Raw genomic sequence first — 15810 nt, forward strand, 5'->3', positions numbered from 1 at the left:
TCACAGAATAATCCCTACGATTCCTAAAAGACTACATTTTAAAAGAAATTAATGTCTTTCGAAATACAATGCATTCTATAAAAACCCACTAAAGAGCATAGACCTGCTACAATTAATTATCTTGACTACTAAGATAAGGAAAAAGCACAATTAGAAAACTCCTTCTTTTGAGCGTCTACCTTTCAGTGGTTTTACTTTTTTAATTGCTTATCAGGATACAATTGGCAAAGTACATATATAGTATGTTCCGAATAAAAACTGAGCGCATATTCTGACAGTGCACAGCAGAAGATGGTAGCTAGCACTCTGAATCTGCTGCTTGGACTGTCCTCAGATGTCCTGCCTTATGCCTCCGTGGATGGGTCTGGTACAAGCTCCAGCTTAAGTCACTCAAATCCAAGAGCTCCAGCTGAATGATTTACTGACTTTAACATCGTGGTAAGAGGATGCCACTGGGCTCTTGTTCCTGTAGCAAACAAAGCATTTGGAAAATAAGCCCACCTATGGTGCCCACATCAATTTTTCAAAATAGGTAAGAAACCACTTGTGCTTAACACTGCAAGCTTCCTTCAAGCTGCCTTTTTTATATGGAGTAGGAGGACCATACAAATTTTGATTTTACATCACATATGAACTGGGTACATTGTATTTTTTCCAAAATGAAATAAAATACTTCAAATATAACAGGAATTATGTTTTGATAGAACAGTTTGACCAAGTACAGGGAAAAAGATAAGATTCCCATGTTTTGGAGACAGAAAATAAATTTCAAGTTTTATGAGCTATGGGATTATTTTTTAAACAGCAGCAGCAGCAGCAAAATGCCCAAAACAAAACACACACACACAAAAAGGAAACACCACCCTTATGACTTGCACAGTTTCCAGAAGAATCAAATGTCCAAAAATTCTCTTAGATATAACCATGTGTGCTTAATACTTAACACTGTTCTGAAACGGTCACTAAATATTTGCCAAAGGCAGCAATATTTTTGTATAAATTGCTGATCTTTTGATATTACACCATCAGACAAAACAGTAACAGAGTTAGTGCTTGTCGATATGACGGTGAACTGAGCATAGCACTCTGTATCCTGTCCAATGCACACAAAAATCAGAGGACTTCAAAAGATAATGCTTTTCATCTTAATGTACTCCCAGTACCCTGCAAGATCGCAGCTCCAGTCAGAAGCTAACATATCCTCTCAGCTGCTTCTGCACAACAACAGATTAAGCTCTTAAAATGCAGAGATCCAACCCCAAATGAACACAGGAATGTCAGTAGCTATAAATCCTAGAAACTTGGGTGAGCATCTCTGGTCAGTGGCAGTACAAGAGTCAATTCCAACCATGTAGCTATTTGTCTCTTCGGTCCCCTCCACCTCTACTGCAAGCTTATACTAACAAACCACTGCCTCTGGAGGAAACAACAGCCTTGAATCTCTGGATTGAAAATTACAAGCATCTGCCAGAAGCAGCACAGCATATTTGGGGGCCGACAGTGACTTTCGCCTCCAAAATGCACTAAGCTGTAAACTCCTTTAAAAAGATCTATTGGACACTCATTTATAAAAACAGACTGAAGCTTCAGAGCCTCCCATGGGATGTTGGGGAAGAGGAGATTAATCTGGAGTTTTTTCCAAGATAATACACAGCACCTGAAAAAGCTCCACAGTACACTAAAACAAACAAAAAAAAACCCCAGCACACGCATCCTCATCTTTAGTAAACAACAGGTCTTGCCAGTTATTTTCCAACATTTTCACTGCATACATGGTAGTCCAGCTGATATGGTGGACCTTTACTTAACCACTGTAAAGATAATACAGAGCTGATGCTACATGATGCAAGTCCTTTGGGCAAATTTGGTTACTTTTATTATTTGCTGCTGGACCTTACTGTCAGTAGAAGCCAGTCCCACCAGGGGATCCTGAAACCATATGCCAGCGCTTTTCACTCCTGCCTAATTCTGTGTACAATCTTGTTTCCTCTGCTCAGAATAAGACCTACATATGCAGTAAAAAGATGCTACCAGGAACACTACATACACCACTTTCAAATACAGCCTTTAAACAAAAAAAAAAAAAAAAAAAAAAAAAAACAAAAAAAACACTACAGACATTTTGAGTACAAAGCAAGCACTGACAGTAGGCTCACACTGTGAAGATACATCACGTACCAGCAAAGACAGGGGTCAGAGAGAAGACAAGGCACCTAACCAGTCAGGTTTCCTTTGCATTGCAGACCTAGCAACAGAGTGCATGCACACACAGCAGTCCTAAGAAGTAACTCTGCTTTCACAAGGGCTTGGGTAGCGTGCGCATTAAGTAACACCTAAGCCACACACTGAGCAAGAAAACAAAACACTGAAGACCTGATCATTATTTGAGCACCATCTATTCTGCACGCTGAACAAAACAGGATAATCTAATCATCCACATAATAACTGTACATTAAGATATCAACTGCGCGAGCAAGCTTAATTCTGTCACTTCCTGAACCCTGCATAGCTCAAACAGCTTTCCTTGCACAGCTGGTACATAAAATTTTCTTGAAAAAGTAATCTGAACAGCACACCACCTGAAACATCATGCCAACACCCATGTACATCACCTGCGGGCTTAAAAACTTCAGCATCCTCAGATGGCCGAAGGATAAACTGCTCCCATAGCAGACTGGTGAGCTATTGAAGCACATCCAGCCAATGGGTTCAGACAACAAAGTGATTGTAAAATTAGGACATTGACTGATTACAGTCTAAAAAATAAGTGACTTTGCAAACAGCTATTTATTATTATCCTTTCTAGTCTCTATTAGATTAGTCCCAGTGTCTACTCTATGCTCACTCTCCACCTCCCTTCTCATGGCAGCAGGTTTTCAGCAGAATTAGCTCTCATCTACAGCCATGCCTAGCTCAGGCCTTCGGTGGTTCAGTTCTGGCCTGTGCTCAGGCTTGGGTATGACAGACCAAAGACGAGCCAAGGGAAGACTACAGCAGCCAACACAAGGCAAACCTATGCTGACCCTCAGTCCTGGACCAAATGTGGTTGATCACCCTTCAGCAACAAGCTAAGGCCTTTAGCATTACCAGATGCAAAAGATCCAAACATGCTTTGTACCAATGACATTCTTCCAAGCTAAGCTCATACAAAGCGCTACCGAGCGCATGCAATCCAATTTCCTAAACGTCTGAATTTTGCCCATATTTGCTGTAATGAATATCTTTCCAAGTGTTGCATTCCTGACATCAGTCTCAGCCAAATTCCGAAAGAGCCAGGGACATCAGAGCTGCTCGGGAAGGGGCAGGTGTGGGGGAAGGAACAATGGCCATAACCTTGTTCTTAAGCTGTTCTGTCTGAAGTTGTCATGAACTACGTATTTAGAAAATCAGACCTGAAAACATCTAAGCATACTCTACGCTCATGCTGAACGTGGTTTCCCTTTTTTCGCGTTCCCTATATTTTGTACTCACACTGGGGGGGAGGGAGGAAAAGAGGAACATAACTGTTTCCAACTATAAAAATCTGTTCAACATTTGCAGTAAAAGAGGACTTGGGCTTATGCTGGAGAGGTGGTCTTTATTGTCCAGAAACACCTCCTTCTGTAATTGCTGAGGAGAAAAGGAGAGTTTTTCCATCTCAAAACAGCTCTATGGAAAATGATAAGAAAGGGACAAAACAGATAAGCAAGAGATGTTCATCATTTCAGCATATATCCGGTGGGTTTCATCCCTGAAAGTTTAATTGTAGCCCTTTATAAATCAGAGTCACAAGAAAAATGGCCATTTTCTCACACAGACACAATTAACACAGATCCACCCCGTACCAGCGAGGGCGGAATGAAATCCCATAGCTAACCACCACTGCATCTGCTTTCACAGCACCACAGTACCGCCCATTAACATGGTAATTCATTTATTAAATGCAAGCAAACACATATTTCTGGAGCAGATCCCTTGATGTGCAATTGGCAGAGAGCTACGGGGAAAAGACCTCAAAGGTGTATAAAATTATACACAGTTAAAGAATTTTTTATTGGTTTGCAGATAGAAAAGCATTTTATAACACTATGCCATTGCACCTTTACATTTCAGCAGTTCACACTGTCACTGAAGCATCACTTTACCAAACGACCTCCTTACACCAGTGCTAGAAGTTCTTGCTCACTGTGGGCAGCAAAATGATAGTCAGAGGGCTCCAAGAGAAGAAAGGGAAGAAACTGGTTAAAAGTTCCACCAATTTCTAATGCCTTCATAGAATTATCTAGGCTCCCTCTGGTGGGGGATTTAATGCAGACTTTGTTACAGTTTGGTGTATGAGAATAGTTTTGAACCACATCATCTTTTTCTTTTGTAAAATAAACCTTGTTAGGATTGGATTCTGCAATCCTTGGAGTCTCTTGTGATGCTTCAGTCACAGTATTTTAAGGTAATGCTTTGTTTCTGGCCATAAGCTCCATCACATAAAGAGCAGCAACCTTTGATAAAAAGGAGAAAATACCCTATTTTTAAAATGTGAGTCAGTGGCTTTGTACTCTAAAATCCTCAGAACATTTCTCCATCCTTACTTCAGCCCTCCAGAGCCTCAGCAGAACCACCATCCCTGTCCCTGATGCGGAAAGAGGCCAAAGAGAGATCTCCCTCCCCAGACTACACAAGAGACCTACAGCTGTACAAAAGAACTGCCCCCAGCACCCAATTTCCATTTCTGTGGCTTACATATTACTAAATCCCAAGTCTCATATCCCACCAACAATGCCAATGTCATTTATTTTCACCACCGTAAGACAATTCCAGTGTGCTTATGTATCTCTCTACAAGACAACACATGCACAAGAGTCAAGCCAGCCACCCCTTTCCTCTCTCTTCCCCCTGAAGTTGTTGATGTAACCAATTATGGTCAACAAGGAACATGAGAAGCTTTACAAACACAAGACGACGTCAAATTTGATATTTTTAGTATGTACCACTAAACATATGTACTACATATTGCCATCAAAATACTTCTTCTGTCGCTTTATAGTCAAATTTAAGTTTTCTTCTCTTCTAAACATAGTAACAAATGTTATCAACATTCTGCAGGCTGAAGTCTTGATTGAAAAAAAAAAATAAACGCAGAGAGGTAGCATTTAAAAATTAGGAAAAACCCACCCGACTCGACATAGGAAAACAGCAACCTGAAAAAGATGTCCCTTACTGCACAGGAAAACCAGCGTAAGCTCTTTCAAGGATGGAGTCAATTTTTATCTCCGACAGCCCTTACTGTGACTCACTAACTTTTTTTCCTTAATAAGACCATGAATTGCATCACAGCAAGCATGTCTAAAACAAGCCAGAGAATTCAAAAAATTATTCAATGGCTAAGAAATAGAACTTTGCTACGTAGAGGAAAACAAGTCTAATTCTCAATTTGTCCTCATGCTTTTAGAAAGGAAGGGTTGCAAGATTCTAGTAAGAAATATTTGCCTTTTCTTCTTTCTTTCCTTTTTTCTTTATAGATACTGTGGTCCAAGGACTCTGAATAACCTCATACAGCCTATCCTGGACGACGGGTATAACTCGTTACTATCTGACAGATGGCAGCTGAAGAGCAACCAAAATTCTGGGGATATCTGGGATACAGTTGGCACCGAAACTAGTCTCAAAGGTTAGAGGAACCGTTCCTCATCACTTCGTGTTCTTTGGGACAACTATAAAGTTTTACCACAACCTACCGTTCGCAAGTTATGCAACACATATAGGAAGGCAGCTTAAGAGCAGTAATTCCCGTTCAGTTCTGCAGGAGGCTATTAATGAAACCCAAAGCAAGCCTCATCTCATTTGACCAGAGAGGTTACTACCTTATTTTGTCCCGAAAGCATTCCTTTCGGGCCCAGTGAAAGCAAAGCTGTGCAGGGAAGCAGGAGAGAGTTATTTACAGTTCAGGAAGACGGGCACGATCCCCTCCCGGCTCCTGAGCTCCCAGAACCCCCTCCCAACGCCGTGCGTACCCTGCGGGCTGTCGACACCGCGAGCCCACCCTGAAGGCGCGTTCACAGGAAGGCCGTGAGCCCGCTCCCCCCGCACGGCCACCAGCCAGCGCTGCCCGGGCGGGCCGGCACTGCAGCGCCCGCGGGGAGCCGGAGAGGCAGGCAAGCCCGCCCGCTCCCCACGGCGCCAGCGGACCCCTCTCCCGACGCCGCTCGGTTACGCCTTTCCCTCGACAGCAGCCAGGCACTTGACCCCGGGGCCGGCGCCCGCCTCCCGCCGGCGGGCTGCCCGACGGAAAGGGGCCGCGGACGCGCTTTCAGGCTCGGGCTAAACCCGCCCCCGGGGGCGGCTTTCTCCCCCGCCGGGGCAAGAGCCGGGGTCCCCCCGGGGCCGGGGCTGCAGCAGCCGGGAGGGGAGCCCGGCGGGGCGGCGCGGCACTCACCGATGCCGAGCCCCACCACCACGCGTCCCCCCAGCAGGGTCTCCTTGTCGCGGGCGGCGGCCAGCACGCCGGCCCCCGCCGTGAAGAGGCCGCTGGCCAGCAGGATGCAGGGCCGCCGGCCGCACAGCCCGTTGAGGACGCCGCCGGCCAGGGCGGAGAGGGCGGCGGCGCCCACCGTGCTGGAGACGAGCAGCTCCTGCCAGAGGGCGTCCAGGTTGAGCTCTCTCTTGAGGAGCAGCAGGGCCCCCGACACCACGCCGGTGTCGTAGCCGAAGAGGAAGCCCCCCAGGGCGGAGAAGACCGACACCACGTAGACGAAGCCGGGGGTCTCGTCCTGCTGGAACTGCCGCCGCGCCGCCCGCTCCAGCTCGCCGCCCGACGCCGCGCTGTTGAGGCTTGAGCACGACTCGGCGGCGATGAGGCTCCTCTCGCCCGCCGCCGCCGCCGCGCCCGAGCCGGCGGACCCGTCCGCCTGCCGCCGCCGCTTCTCGCCCATCAGGTTGCTCAGGCTCCGCAGCGTGTACTCCACATTGTCGCTGGCCTTGCGGGACATGGGACGGCCGCGGCAGCTCCTGCCCCAGCCGGGGGAGGGCAGGCGGCTGAGGCGGGCGGCTGCCGGGCGACTCTGGCTACGGCGGCGGAGCGGCGGCTGCCGCTGCTGTTGCTGCTGCTGCTGCTGCTGCTGGCGCCGCCTGTCCTCGCCCCGCCCGCCCGTCTCGGGCCGCGCTCAGCCGGGTCGCATAGTCCCCCCCCGCACGCCACCGGACAGACTTGAGGGGAAGTTGCCCGCCGCGGCCGCCGCTCCCAGCGCCAGGCGGAGCTGGAGGCGGAGGCGGGCGGGGACGGCGCCGGACGCCAGGGGGCGGGACCGATCACCCCCGCCCCGCCCCGCCCCGCTCCCCGTGGCGCGCAGGACTGCGCAGGTGCAGCCCGCCGCGCCTGCGCACTCAGCGCCGCGCCGAGCCCGGCGCCGCCCGGGGTCCCTGCCGGGAGCAGCGGGCGGGCGCCCCGCAAGCCCGGGGGTAGCTCACCCAGCCCGCCGCGGTGTTGGGGCTCGGCTGGGGGGTGCCGCTGCCGTCGGGCGTGCGGCGCCTTGGCCAGGCGGCTGACGTACCCCCGAATCGCAGCTGACTTCCTAGCGGGGTGCCTTGCACGGGGGCGGCGTTTGCGGTGTTCTGCGTGCCGGGTGGCAAAAAAAAGGGGAAATTTCGACCGGTTGTTGGGAGAGGGACCGGTTTGTTAGCGTATGGCAGAAGGGTTTGCCGCTTGTTCTCACGCTTATGCTTCAAGCGGGACTAAGCGTTTCCATGGTTCCATCTTTAAGCATTTTTGCAGGGATTTTCGCCGGGGTGCAGAGGAAGAGGCGGTGCGGGCCGGGCGCGGGGCTCCCGCCGGGGGAGCCCTAAGGCGGGCAGCCAGCGGAGGGAGGATTCCGGTGGGTGATGGGAGCGGTTGTTCCCGGCCCACACCTTGTGAGCAGTGCCAGCCACAGCCACGTGAATTTAAATATTACGAGAGGGAGCAAAGTCCGATGTGGACACCTCTGCGGCGGTTTGCCTCTGCCTCACAGCAAGCTGTGCAATGCTGATACCGTGGTCCAGATAACACCGACTGAATAAAAGAGCGAGCAGAGGTTACTGAAGTGAACGGTAGTAGCAATTGTTTATGTAGTTAATCGAGTTAGTGATAGATGTGTCAGTGGATTGATGCATACAACAGAGCAGCTTCCATGCACGGGCATGTGAAAAGCCTGAACTAGGTAAGAATTAAACACATGTTAACATTCAGTTGGTTTTAATCAAGCTTTGTGTAACACGGTATGATTGGCGCAGAGCATTCCTTACTCTTGTACAGACGGTTAGGGGCCCGCTCAGCACTACAGCGAGAAGCCCTTCCCAGTTGTACCATCCGAAATGAAGCTATGTGCCACAAGAAGCTGCCCCCTCGGGTCCGGCAGCTCTCCCCGAGCAGACTGGCTTACATTACAATGCTGTCAGGAGAGAGACTGTAATATTCCAGAAGTCTCCAGACTTGCCCAACAAGCTCAGCACTCAATGCTTTTTGTATGTAAGCCCCAAATAAAAAACATGGGACACCGCATCAAACAGAAAATAATCACACCAAATCCGTAGCCTCCTAGAAGGAATGCTTTCACAGAATTTTGTCACAATAGCTGGGTGTCACAAAAACCACCTGTCTTAACAGCCATCTCAGAAGCTGGAGGCATTCTGTATATTACAGTTAATAGAAGTTCAAGATAGCTAACAAAAGTTGGGGGCTTTTTTATTCTATCGCTGGCCCAACACAGTCACAGGCATAATTTCTCATCAGATCGTGCTCTCAAGCTAATCTCTTAAAAGGATTCCCTGGAACACAACAAAGAAGTTCAGCTGCAGGACACGCTACAGGGAAGACTGACTTCATGAGAAAGAGGGAGGAATCGGTTGGTTTGCGTGTAGATTTGTGTTACCATGGTCATCTCCATAGTACTGGATTTCATTCATGATAAGAGCTGACTTATAAATGATTTCACAGTAATGAAAGACATAGTAGGTATGATTAGTAATCTAAGACAGGGGACGGGGGGGTCAGATCCAAAGAAGGATTTGGGTGGATTTTAGGTATTATGTTATGCTTTCAAGAGATTAAATGTTTAACTGAAACACTGTTTAGATTTGCAGCATTGCCTCATTCTCTCCTTTAAGGTGTGTTTGCACAAGTGTTTGCCAGGTAATGTTGTGAGCTAGATCAAAGAACTGGTCCAGCTTTAAGAAACTCAATTTTTTTGTGTTTCAGCAGAGAGCAGGAATAATTGCAAGATTTTCCTGCTTTTATATTGTTGATGCATGGCATACTTCAGAAAACGTCTTCCAGAAAAATGCTGAGCGCATGTGCCCAGAACTCCCCAAGACCTGAACAGCCTGGAGTTAGCGCCTGTCTCTGTTGGCACTCAGAGACATGTGGACAAGTACCTAAGTCTCCTGGGGACTTCAGTCCAGCCAAGGTGCAGTGAGATGCTGTAGGTCTTTTGTGTGATAGCCTAATGGTTGATAGCCTCACCCAGGAGGTGGGAGACCCAAATCACAGATTTGCTTCAGCCCAGGAGAATTTAAATCTCTCTCTCACCTCTCAAGAAGATTGTAGGTTAAATGGGGAAAAGATGGAATCTTAAAGGAAATAGGGTTGATGTGCAGACAAGAATGTGAGAGTCATGGGGCTAGATGGACAGAGAGGCTAAAAGGGATCTGACTCTGTGGGAGAAGAAGCTCCAGCCTTGTCAGCGATGGTTGTATTCTTTACGAGAAATCGTGGTTGAATTAGTAGAGAATAATACAGGGATCAAATCCCCAAATCAATAATTCTTCCCATCTCAGTCAGTGCTGTGGGGGTGGGCGTGAGGGCTTTAGCCTCATGTGAACTTTAGCACTACAGTGTGCAACCTCTTGTGTTTTTAGGCTTCTAAACTAATTTCTTGTTCGTTATGTTATGGTGCCTTAACCTCTCATAAGGAACCTGCTCTGATACTCGTATTATTTTGCCACAAGCGGAGTTGCTGTGTAAGTTGAGAAATAGCACTGTGCTGGGCTGAGGGAAATCACCTAGCTAAATGTGCAAAAAAGATCAGCAAATATGGTTTATAATAGCAGCTTATATAACATCTGAAGCCTTGGAAAAGCACTGATAGTGATGCCAAAATCTTTTCTAACAAGTTAAGTTGCATGCTGTTCTTGAGGTTCAGGAACTTTTCTCTACACAGAACTATACATTATCAGTACGCCAAGGAATACAGTTAGGTGCCACTTTATATGAAAAGTATTTCTTACCTTTGACAAGACACAAACCCTGATCCTGTATCACACCAATTTGTTGAGTTTGCAAATATGTATTGGTAATATAAGGTTGAGGGTATAAGGAACACTCTAGTTGAAAAAAGGAAAAAAGGAACTGTAAATAGGAATTTAACACTAGGAACAATTTTATATTAGCTGTGTATTGCCTTAAAACTTCCTTTTGTTCCAAAATTCATCATATTCTTGCACCATTGTTTGGTCTGTTTGGAAAGAAGACACTTTCAGATACATCCCATAGTTTTCGATCCTGGTGTAACATTCCTTCTCCAGCCATTTTCACTATCTGGACAGAGTTATTTTGTTCATTTATCTGAATATCTCATAGCTCTCAATGAAGTTTTAGTTATTTGTAATCCTTCCAGTGTTTGCTTTGCATTCTCCCTTAGACATACAGATCCTGATTAGACTCCAATCTCTCAACAAAAGTTGCCCTTCATATATATACAAGCTCTCCTCGATTGAATGCTGTTATGTGGAGCTTTAATTCCTAGCTATCCCAGCCTGCAGGGTGACTTTTAGCCAATTATTTACTTTTTACCTTGGTCATCTGAATCTGTAAAACTGGGACAACGCTATTGACCTCATTTGTAAAATCCTTTCAAAGTGAAAGTAACATTGAAATTTATTAGCAAGGAACCTACCAACACCATGCATTTAATCCTACTGGTCAAGTGTTAAGAGATAAATTGGCTAACAAGTACAAAGAGTTACAGCATTGGCACTGGAAAAGGGTGTGGATGATGGGGATTGCAGAAAAAAGCTGAGAAAACTGTGGGATGACGCATTCCTTGCCTGACAGGCAGAGCTGGCAGCAGTACAGCTAAGGTTGCCTAAGACTTCACACCACAGGCTGTTATAATCCCAGGTAACTTTACCAAAGTAATTGTTTGAGCTCACATTTTGCATAATTGCCCTCTCTCTCATGCTAAACATATGAGTTCCAGCAAATCCACTTCAGACCCCTTGAAAATGCAATTGTAAGAAACACATGGTTTTGGAAGTTAATTTTTTCTCTCTATTTTCGAGATCTCCAGCTTTTTCATGCTTTAGAGCAGGGACTCAACTTTTTTGGCAGGAGAACAGTTCCGTTCTGCCTTTGGCTGTCAAAAGAAAGATCTAATGAGATTTGACTGAAACAAAGTCTCTGATAGCAGCAACATGTGTGAGAGCGTGTTGCTAAATCCAAACATGCCCCGAGCAGGTCTGTGGCCATTGAACTGACAGCTGACAGGGAGGTCACTCCGCACAGGCGTCCAGGGTGAGATTCCAGTAGCCCATTTAGATGCATCACTTTAAAAATCAGGGCCCAACACATGCTGAACATGAGTGGCAGTGCAAAATGGAGGGTGAGGAAAGACTTCTATTATTGTACATTTTGGAATTTTTACATTTGTGTACTTGCAGAGACGGTTTGTGAGGTTACAATCCTTGCCAAGTCATTGTTATCCTGTAAAAGTTACAGTTGCTTACAACACCTGGCAGCAGCATCACGGCCTTGGCACAACACTACCCACGAGATACTAGGGAAACACTACTCTTGATACACTGTATCTTCAAACAAACATTTGCCAACAGAAAGCTCCTTGAGTGCTGCAGTTAAGCCCAGAAGCACAACAGGTCATTTCTCAGTCAGCTCAGATTCCCGGGGTCAGAGGGTAACCCTCTCTTCCAACATCCAGTCATCTTCCAATGCCTGGTGTACGTGAAAGGCATATGCAGGAAGAAGAGAACGACATGCAAAAATTCCAGTTTCAGTCCAAGCCCCCTTAATTCTATTGTTCGCTAAGCAAATTTGATTTATGAGATTCACCATTTCTCTAAAAGGTGGACAGTACTTCTAAACCAAATCCTTCTACGGATTATGTAAGACCAGCACATCAGTTGTCCATCATTTAATGAAATAAAACTGAAAAATAAATCAGAAAGGCTTTTAGGCTTATGCATGACTGCACGCTATTCTGCATCTCTAGAAAAGTAACGGCTGACCCAGCATGAGTGCGCTACTTTATAAGCTCTCACCTCATCAAAGCAAAATCTCAACTGTCGAATTAAAGTCCCAAGAATTGGAAACCATCTGTTTTAAGCAGCAGGTTAAAGGCTGGTTTTGCTGTCAGCCCTGACATTGCATTGCCTCTGAGCAGAATGCTATACAGGAGTGCTTTATCCCAGGTTGCAAATGAAACTGGAAATAGACTGGGAGGAATTCAGTTACTGACTCATTAAGTTGGTCATACCCTCTGGATCTGACAGATGGTGAATCCGTCAAAACTTGTTTGGTGTGTTTTTTTGGAGAGAACTGCACAATGAGGGACAAGCAAGTTTGAAATAGAAATTGGACCACATGAATTCCTTGTGCAAAGGCAAAACATGCGCAGAGAGTGCCTAAAGTGGACTGATATGTGCCAGGACATCATCCTGGCACGTGGAAGGTGAAAACCAGCACTTTATGTGGCTGGGAAATAGGATGGAGCAGCAACAAGCTGGAACTTTTATTTGCCTCCTTGCTTATTTCTTTCTGTATCTGTACTTCAAAAGTCCTGTTTCCACCAATGTAGATAGGTATCTTTTAAAAATCTATTTTGTTAGGCTGCAAGTATTAAAATCTGCTACATTTTTTAAGTAGGTTCTCTGTGAAATGTTTTATGGAACTCCCTCTAGAAATTTTAACAAATTCCCTGAGAAGCGTCATACCTGCCACAGTGATAATTTCAAATATAACATTAAGCACTCATGAAAATTGCATTAATAGTGATTCTTGACCCCTTCAAAGCAATTGATATGGGTATATGCTAATCTCATGGGAAGGTTAATGCCATCAGTAGGAAGTGTTGAACAGTCACTGATATTCATCGCAAATTAATGCCACTGATTTTTTAAAAGATTCTGTGAGGTCAGTGAGGACTTCTGCTTACAATCTGACACTGCCACGTGGCCCTGGATATATCTAGGAGGCGCTTCTGATGGTACTTTAGGTGAATGAGAGTGGGAGTTAAATGCACAGGGTCTCTTCCCAGAGGCCTTCCAAGGTACCGGGCAGTTTTCACTAATGATGGAAAATTTGTGTACCTGCTTCACTTTACAACTACAATTGTATGCCTAAATAAAACAGATTTAATCCCACTTCTGCTTGCGTCAAAAAGGCAGCACTCAGAGGCTTCCCTCAGGTGCCTGTACACCGATGCACAGCCTCTGGCAATAAGGAGGAGCAGCGGCACTGCCAGGCACAGTTGCAGGGTCTTTAACATCCAAGTCACAGACTGTGGAGTGGTGCACATGGCTTGAATGGGGCCGCGGGTGGGTGCAGGATGTTTAGGAAGACAGGCAGATAAAGCTGGCAGCTTCATGCTTTCTGTTAAGGAGCTCCTTGACTACCCAGTGCCCCAGTATCAAACCAGAGACATGCCTGCTGAGAGTTTCTGGGTCAAGATCAGAGGGAGGAGGAACCCGGGGGATGTTGTGATAGGTGTGTACTACGGACTGCAGGCTGGGAGGAGGCAGGGGCTGAAACTTTCTGCAAACTGGAAGACTCCCACTCGGAGTCCTTACTGGGGATTTCAGCCACCTGTTTGTCTGCTGGAAGAGCAGTATGGCATAGGCAGGCAATGCAGGAGGTTCTTAGAGTGCAGTGCTGACATTTTCTTAATATAAATGCAAGAGCGGGGCAGACATGGCCTTCTTCTTAATGCTGGATTGACCTCCTGCTGAGGAGCAGGGACGAAGTGGGCGTGAGAGCAGTCATAGAGCACTGCTCAGGCTGCAGCAGCCTTGAGGTGACGGATGCAGAGGAGAGCCAGGAAGGTGAGCAGCGGAGAGATAGGACTCCGGGCGAGCAGGCTGGCTTACTCAGGAAATAGCCTGTGGGAAGCAGCCGTGAAGGGGAAGAGTCCCCAGAAGCATGAATTATTTTTTAAAGAGAACTTACTGAGAGTTCACGCATGAACTATCCCCTTGTGCAGGAGCATAGGAAACTTCAGCTGACAGTCCATTTGGCTAGGTAAGGTCCATCCTAATGAATTAAAATATAGACAGGGAATATGCAGGAAGCAGGAGCAGAAAGCACTGCTCAGGCACTTCTGGGTAAAATCAGGGAGGCTAAAGCCCACCTGGAACTAACATTATTGAGGGACATAAAGGGTAGCAAGGCAAAAAGAGATACCTACAGGTATCTGGGTACATGGGCCCGCAGGTGGATAGGACAGACAACATGCTGACAGACAACAGAGGAAAGGCTGAAGTAATCAGCACCTTTTTTTGCACTAATTGTCACATGTGAACTGTGCTCCCTGGCCTTTGCACATATCAGCACCTGCTGAAAAGAGAAGGGCGTCAGGGAAGCAGCAGTTTAAGACCACTGAGACAACTTGCATGTATTCAAACTCATGGAGTCAGGTGGTGGTCACTCAGGAGTGTTGATATTGTTGGCCAGTGTCATTGCAAGGTCACTATCTATCATCTACAGAAAAACATGACAAGCGGAAGAGGACCCTAATGACTGCAAGAAGGTTAACATTAGATGTATGTTTAAAATAAAAGCAACAAGAAGGCTACCAGGGAATGTAGGTCAGCCTGATTAATTCCCCAGGGGAAGATGGTACCTGAATGTGCCCTCTTCCTCCTGCCTGTGCTCAGAGATGTTGGCGCAGGTCATCTAGTGCTGTGGTGGAGCCACAGCTCACCTGTGCCAGGTGGCACCTGTGCTGAGCTCCCCCACATTTTTCATTCATGCTGGAAGCCTTGGTGCAGGTGACCTTGAGAGGTGTCTGAAGGCAGAGAACCACTCAGTGCAGAATGCTGGGCTGCTGGAGCAGACCCTGGCAGGTTACACGAGGGGCTCATTTCCACTCCATACAGACACCCAGGGTACCAAGGGCACCAGGTTGTTCCTTGTTGTGGTGGTGCATCTCGCCCTCTCCCCTGGGCTGCATTACAATCTCAGGAACCGCTGTTACTATGTGTAATGAGTTGGGCAGTTAAGCATCCCTTGACCATGCTAGCAACTCCTGCATGGCTGAGGTGGGAAATGGCACTGACTACAAGAAACACTCCTTATCTGAATCATAACATCCCCTAACAAGCCTTGGAACATTAGTTATCTGAACCAAGTGGTATCATAACACTGTCGCTGGAATTTTTCAAAATTCCAGTAATTACCAACTCAGGTTGTGGCCAGGATGGAAATTTACTGATGACTAAAGCAAATCACCTCTGACCCTATGAACAGTGGTCCTAAGTAAGGCCCTTTTGAGCTCTCCTGGTCTGCGGCAGGCTGCAAACAGCATCACTTTCCGAGTGTGATGCCTCCCAGAACTTGCAAACTCCCAAGTTTTCAAAGTTAGAAGGACCATTGCCAAAAGCTAATGACGAAACCTGGGCTGATACTCCTACTCCTCGAGGCTCAGCCCTTCATCCATTGAGAAATGCAAAGGCATTCAACATGAATATTTCACAGAACTGAAGGGAAACTTTTAACAGGTATACCTTTGTACATTTATACGTACATATATATATATACACATATTGTGTCTGTGTGCATGTGTGCGTGAATTGATT

General features: G+C 46.6%; 1 protein-coding gene and 1 long non-coding RNA gene across 3 annotated transcripts in view; one reads left to right on the forward strand and one right to left on the reverse strand.

Annotated features, from left to right (window-relative positions):
- The window catches only part of SLC2A13 (solute carrier family 2 member 13), a 169381-nt gene extending 162151 nt beyond the window's left edge, over positions 1–7230 (reverse strand). For both annotated transcript variants that reach the window (XM_040594200.1, XM_040594199.1), the window contains exon 1: positions 6410–7230. In XM_040594200.1, coding sequence (XP_040450134.1) covers positions 6410–6962 — 553 coding nt within the window. In that variant the 5' untranslated portion in view covers positions 6963–7230. The remainder of the gene's footprint in view (positions 1–6409) is intronic.
- Positions 7231–7426: 196 nt separating this feature from the next.
- LOC121088331 lies at positions 7427–12879 on the forward strand. The gene is made up of 2 exons (XR_005827911.1): positions 7427–8168; positions 8770–12879. It is a non-coding gene; the product is annotated as an uncharacterized LOC121088331 (long non-coding RNA).
- The last annotated feature ends 2931 nt before the right edge of the window (positions 12880–15810 follow it).

The sequence above is a fragment of the Falco naumanni genome, chromosome 5, assembly GCF_017639655.2.
Source record: "Falco naumanni isolate bFalNau1 chromosome 5, bFalNau1.pat, whole genome shotgun sequence".
Lineage (NCBI taxonomy): Eukaryota > Metazoa > Chordata > Aves > Falconiformes > Falconidae > Falco > Falco naumanni.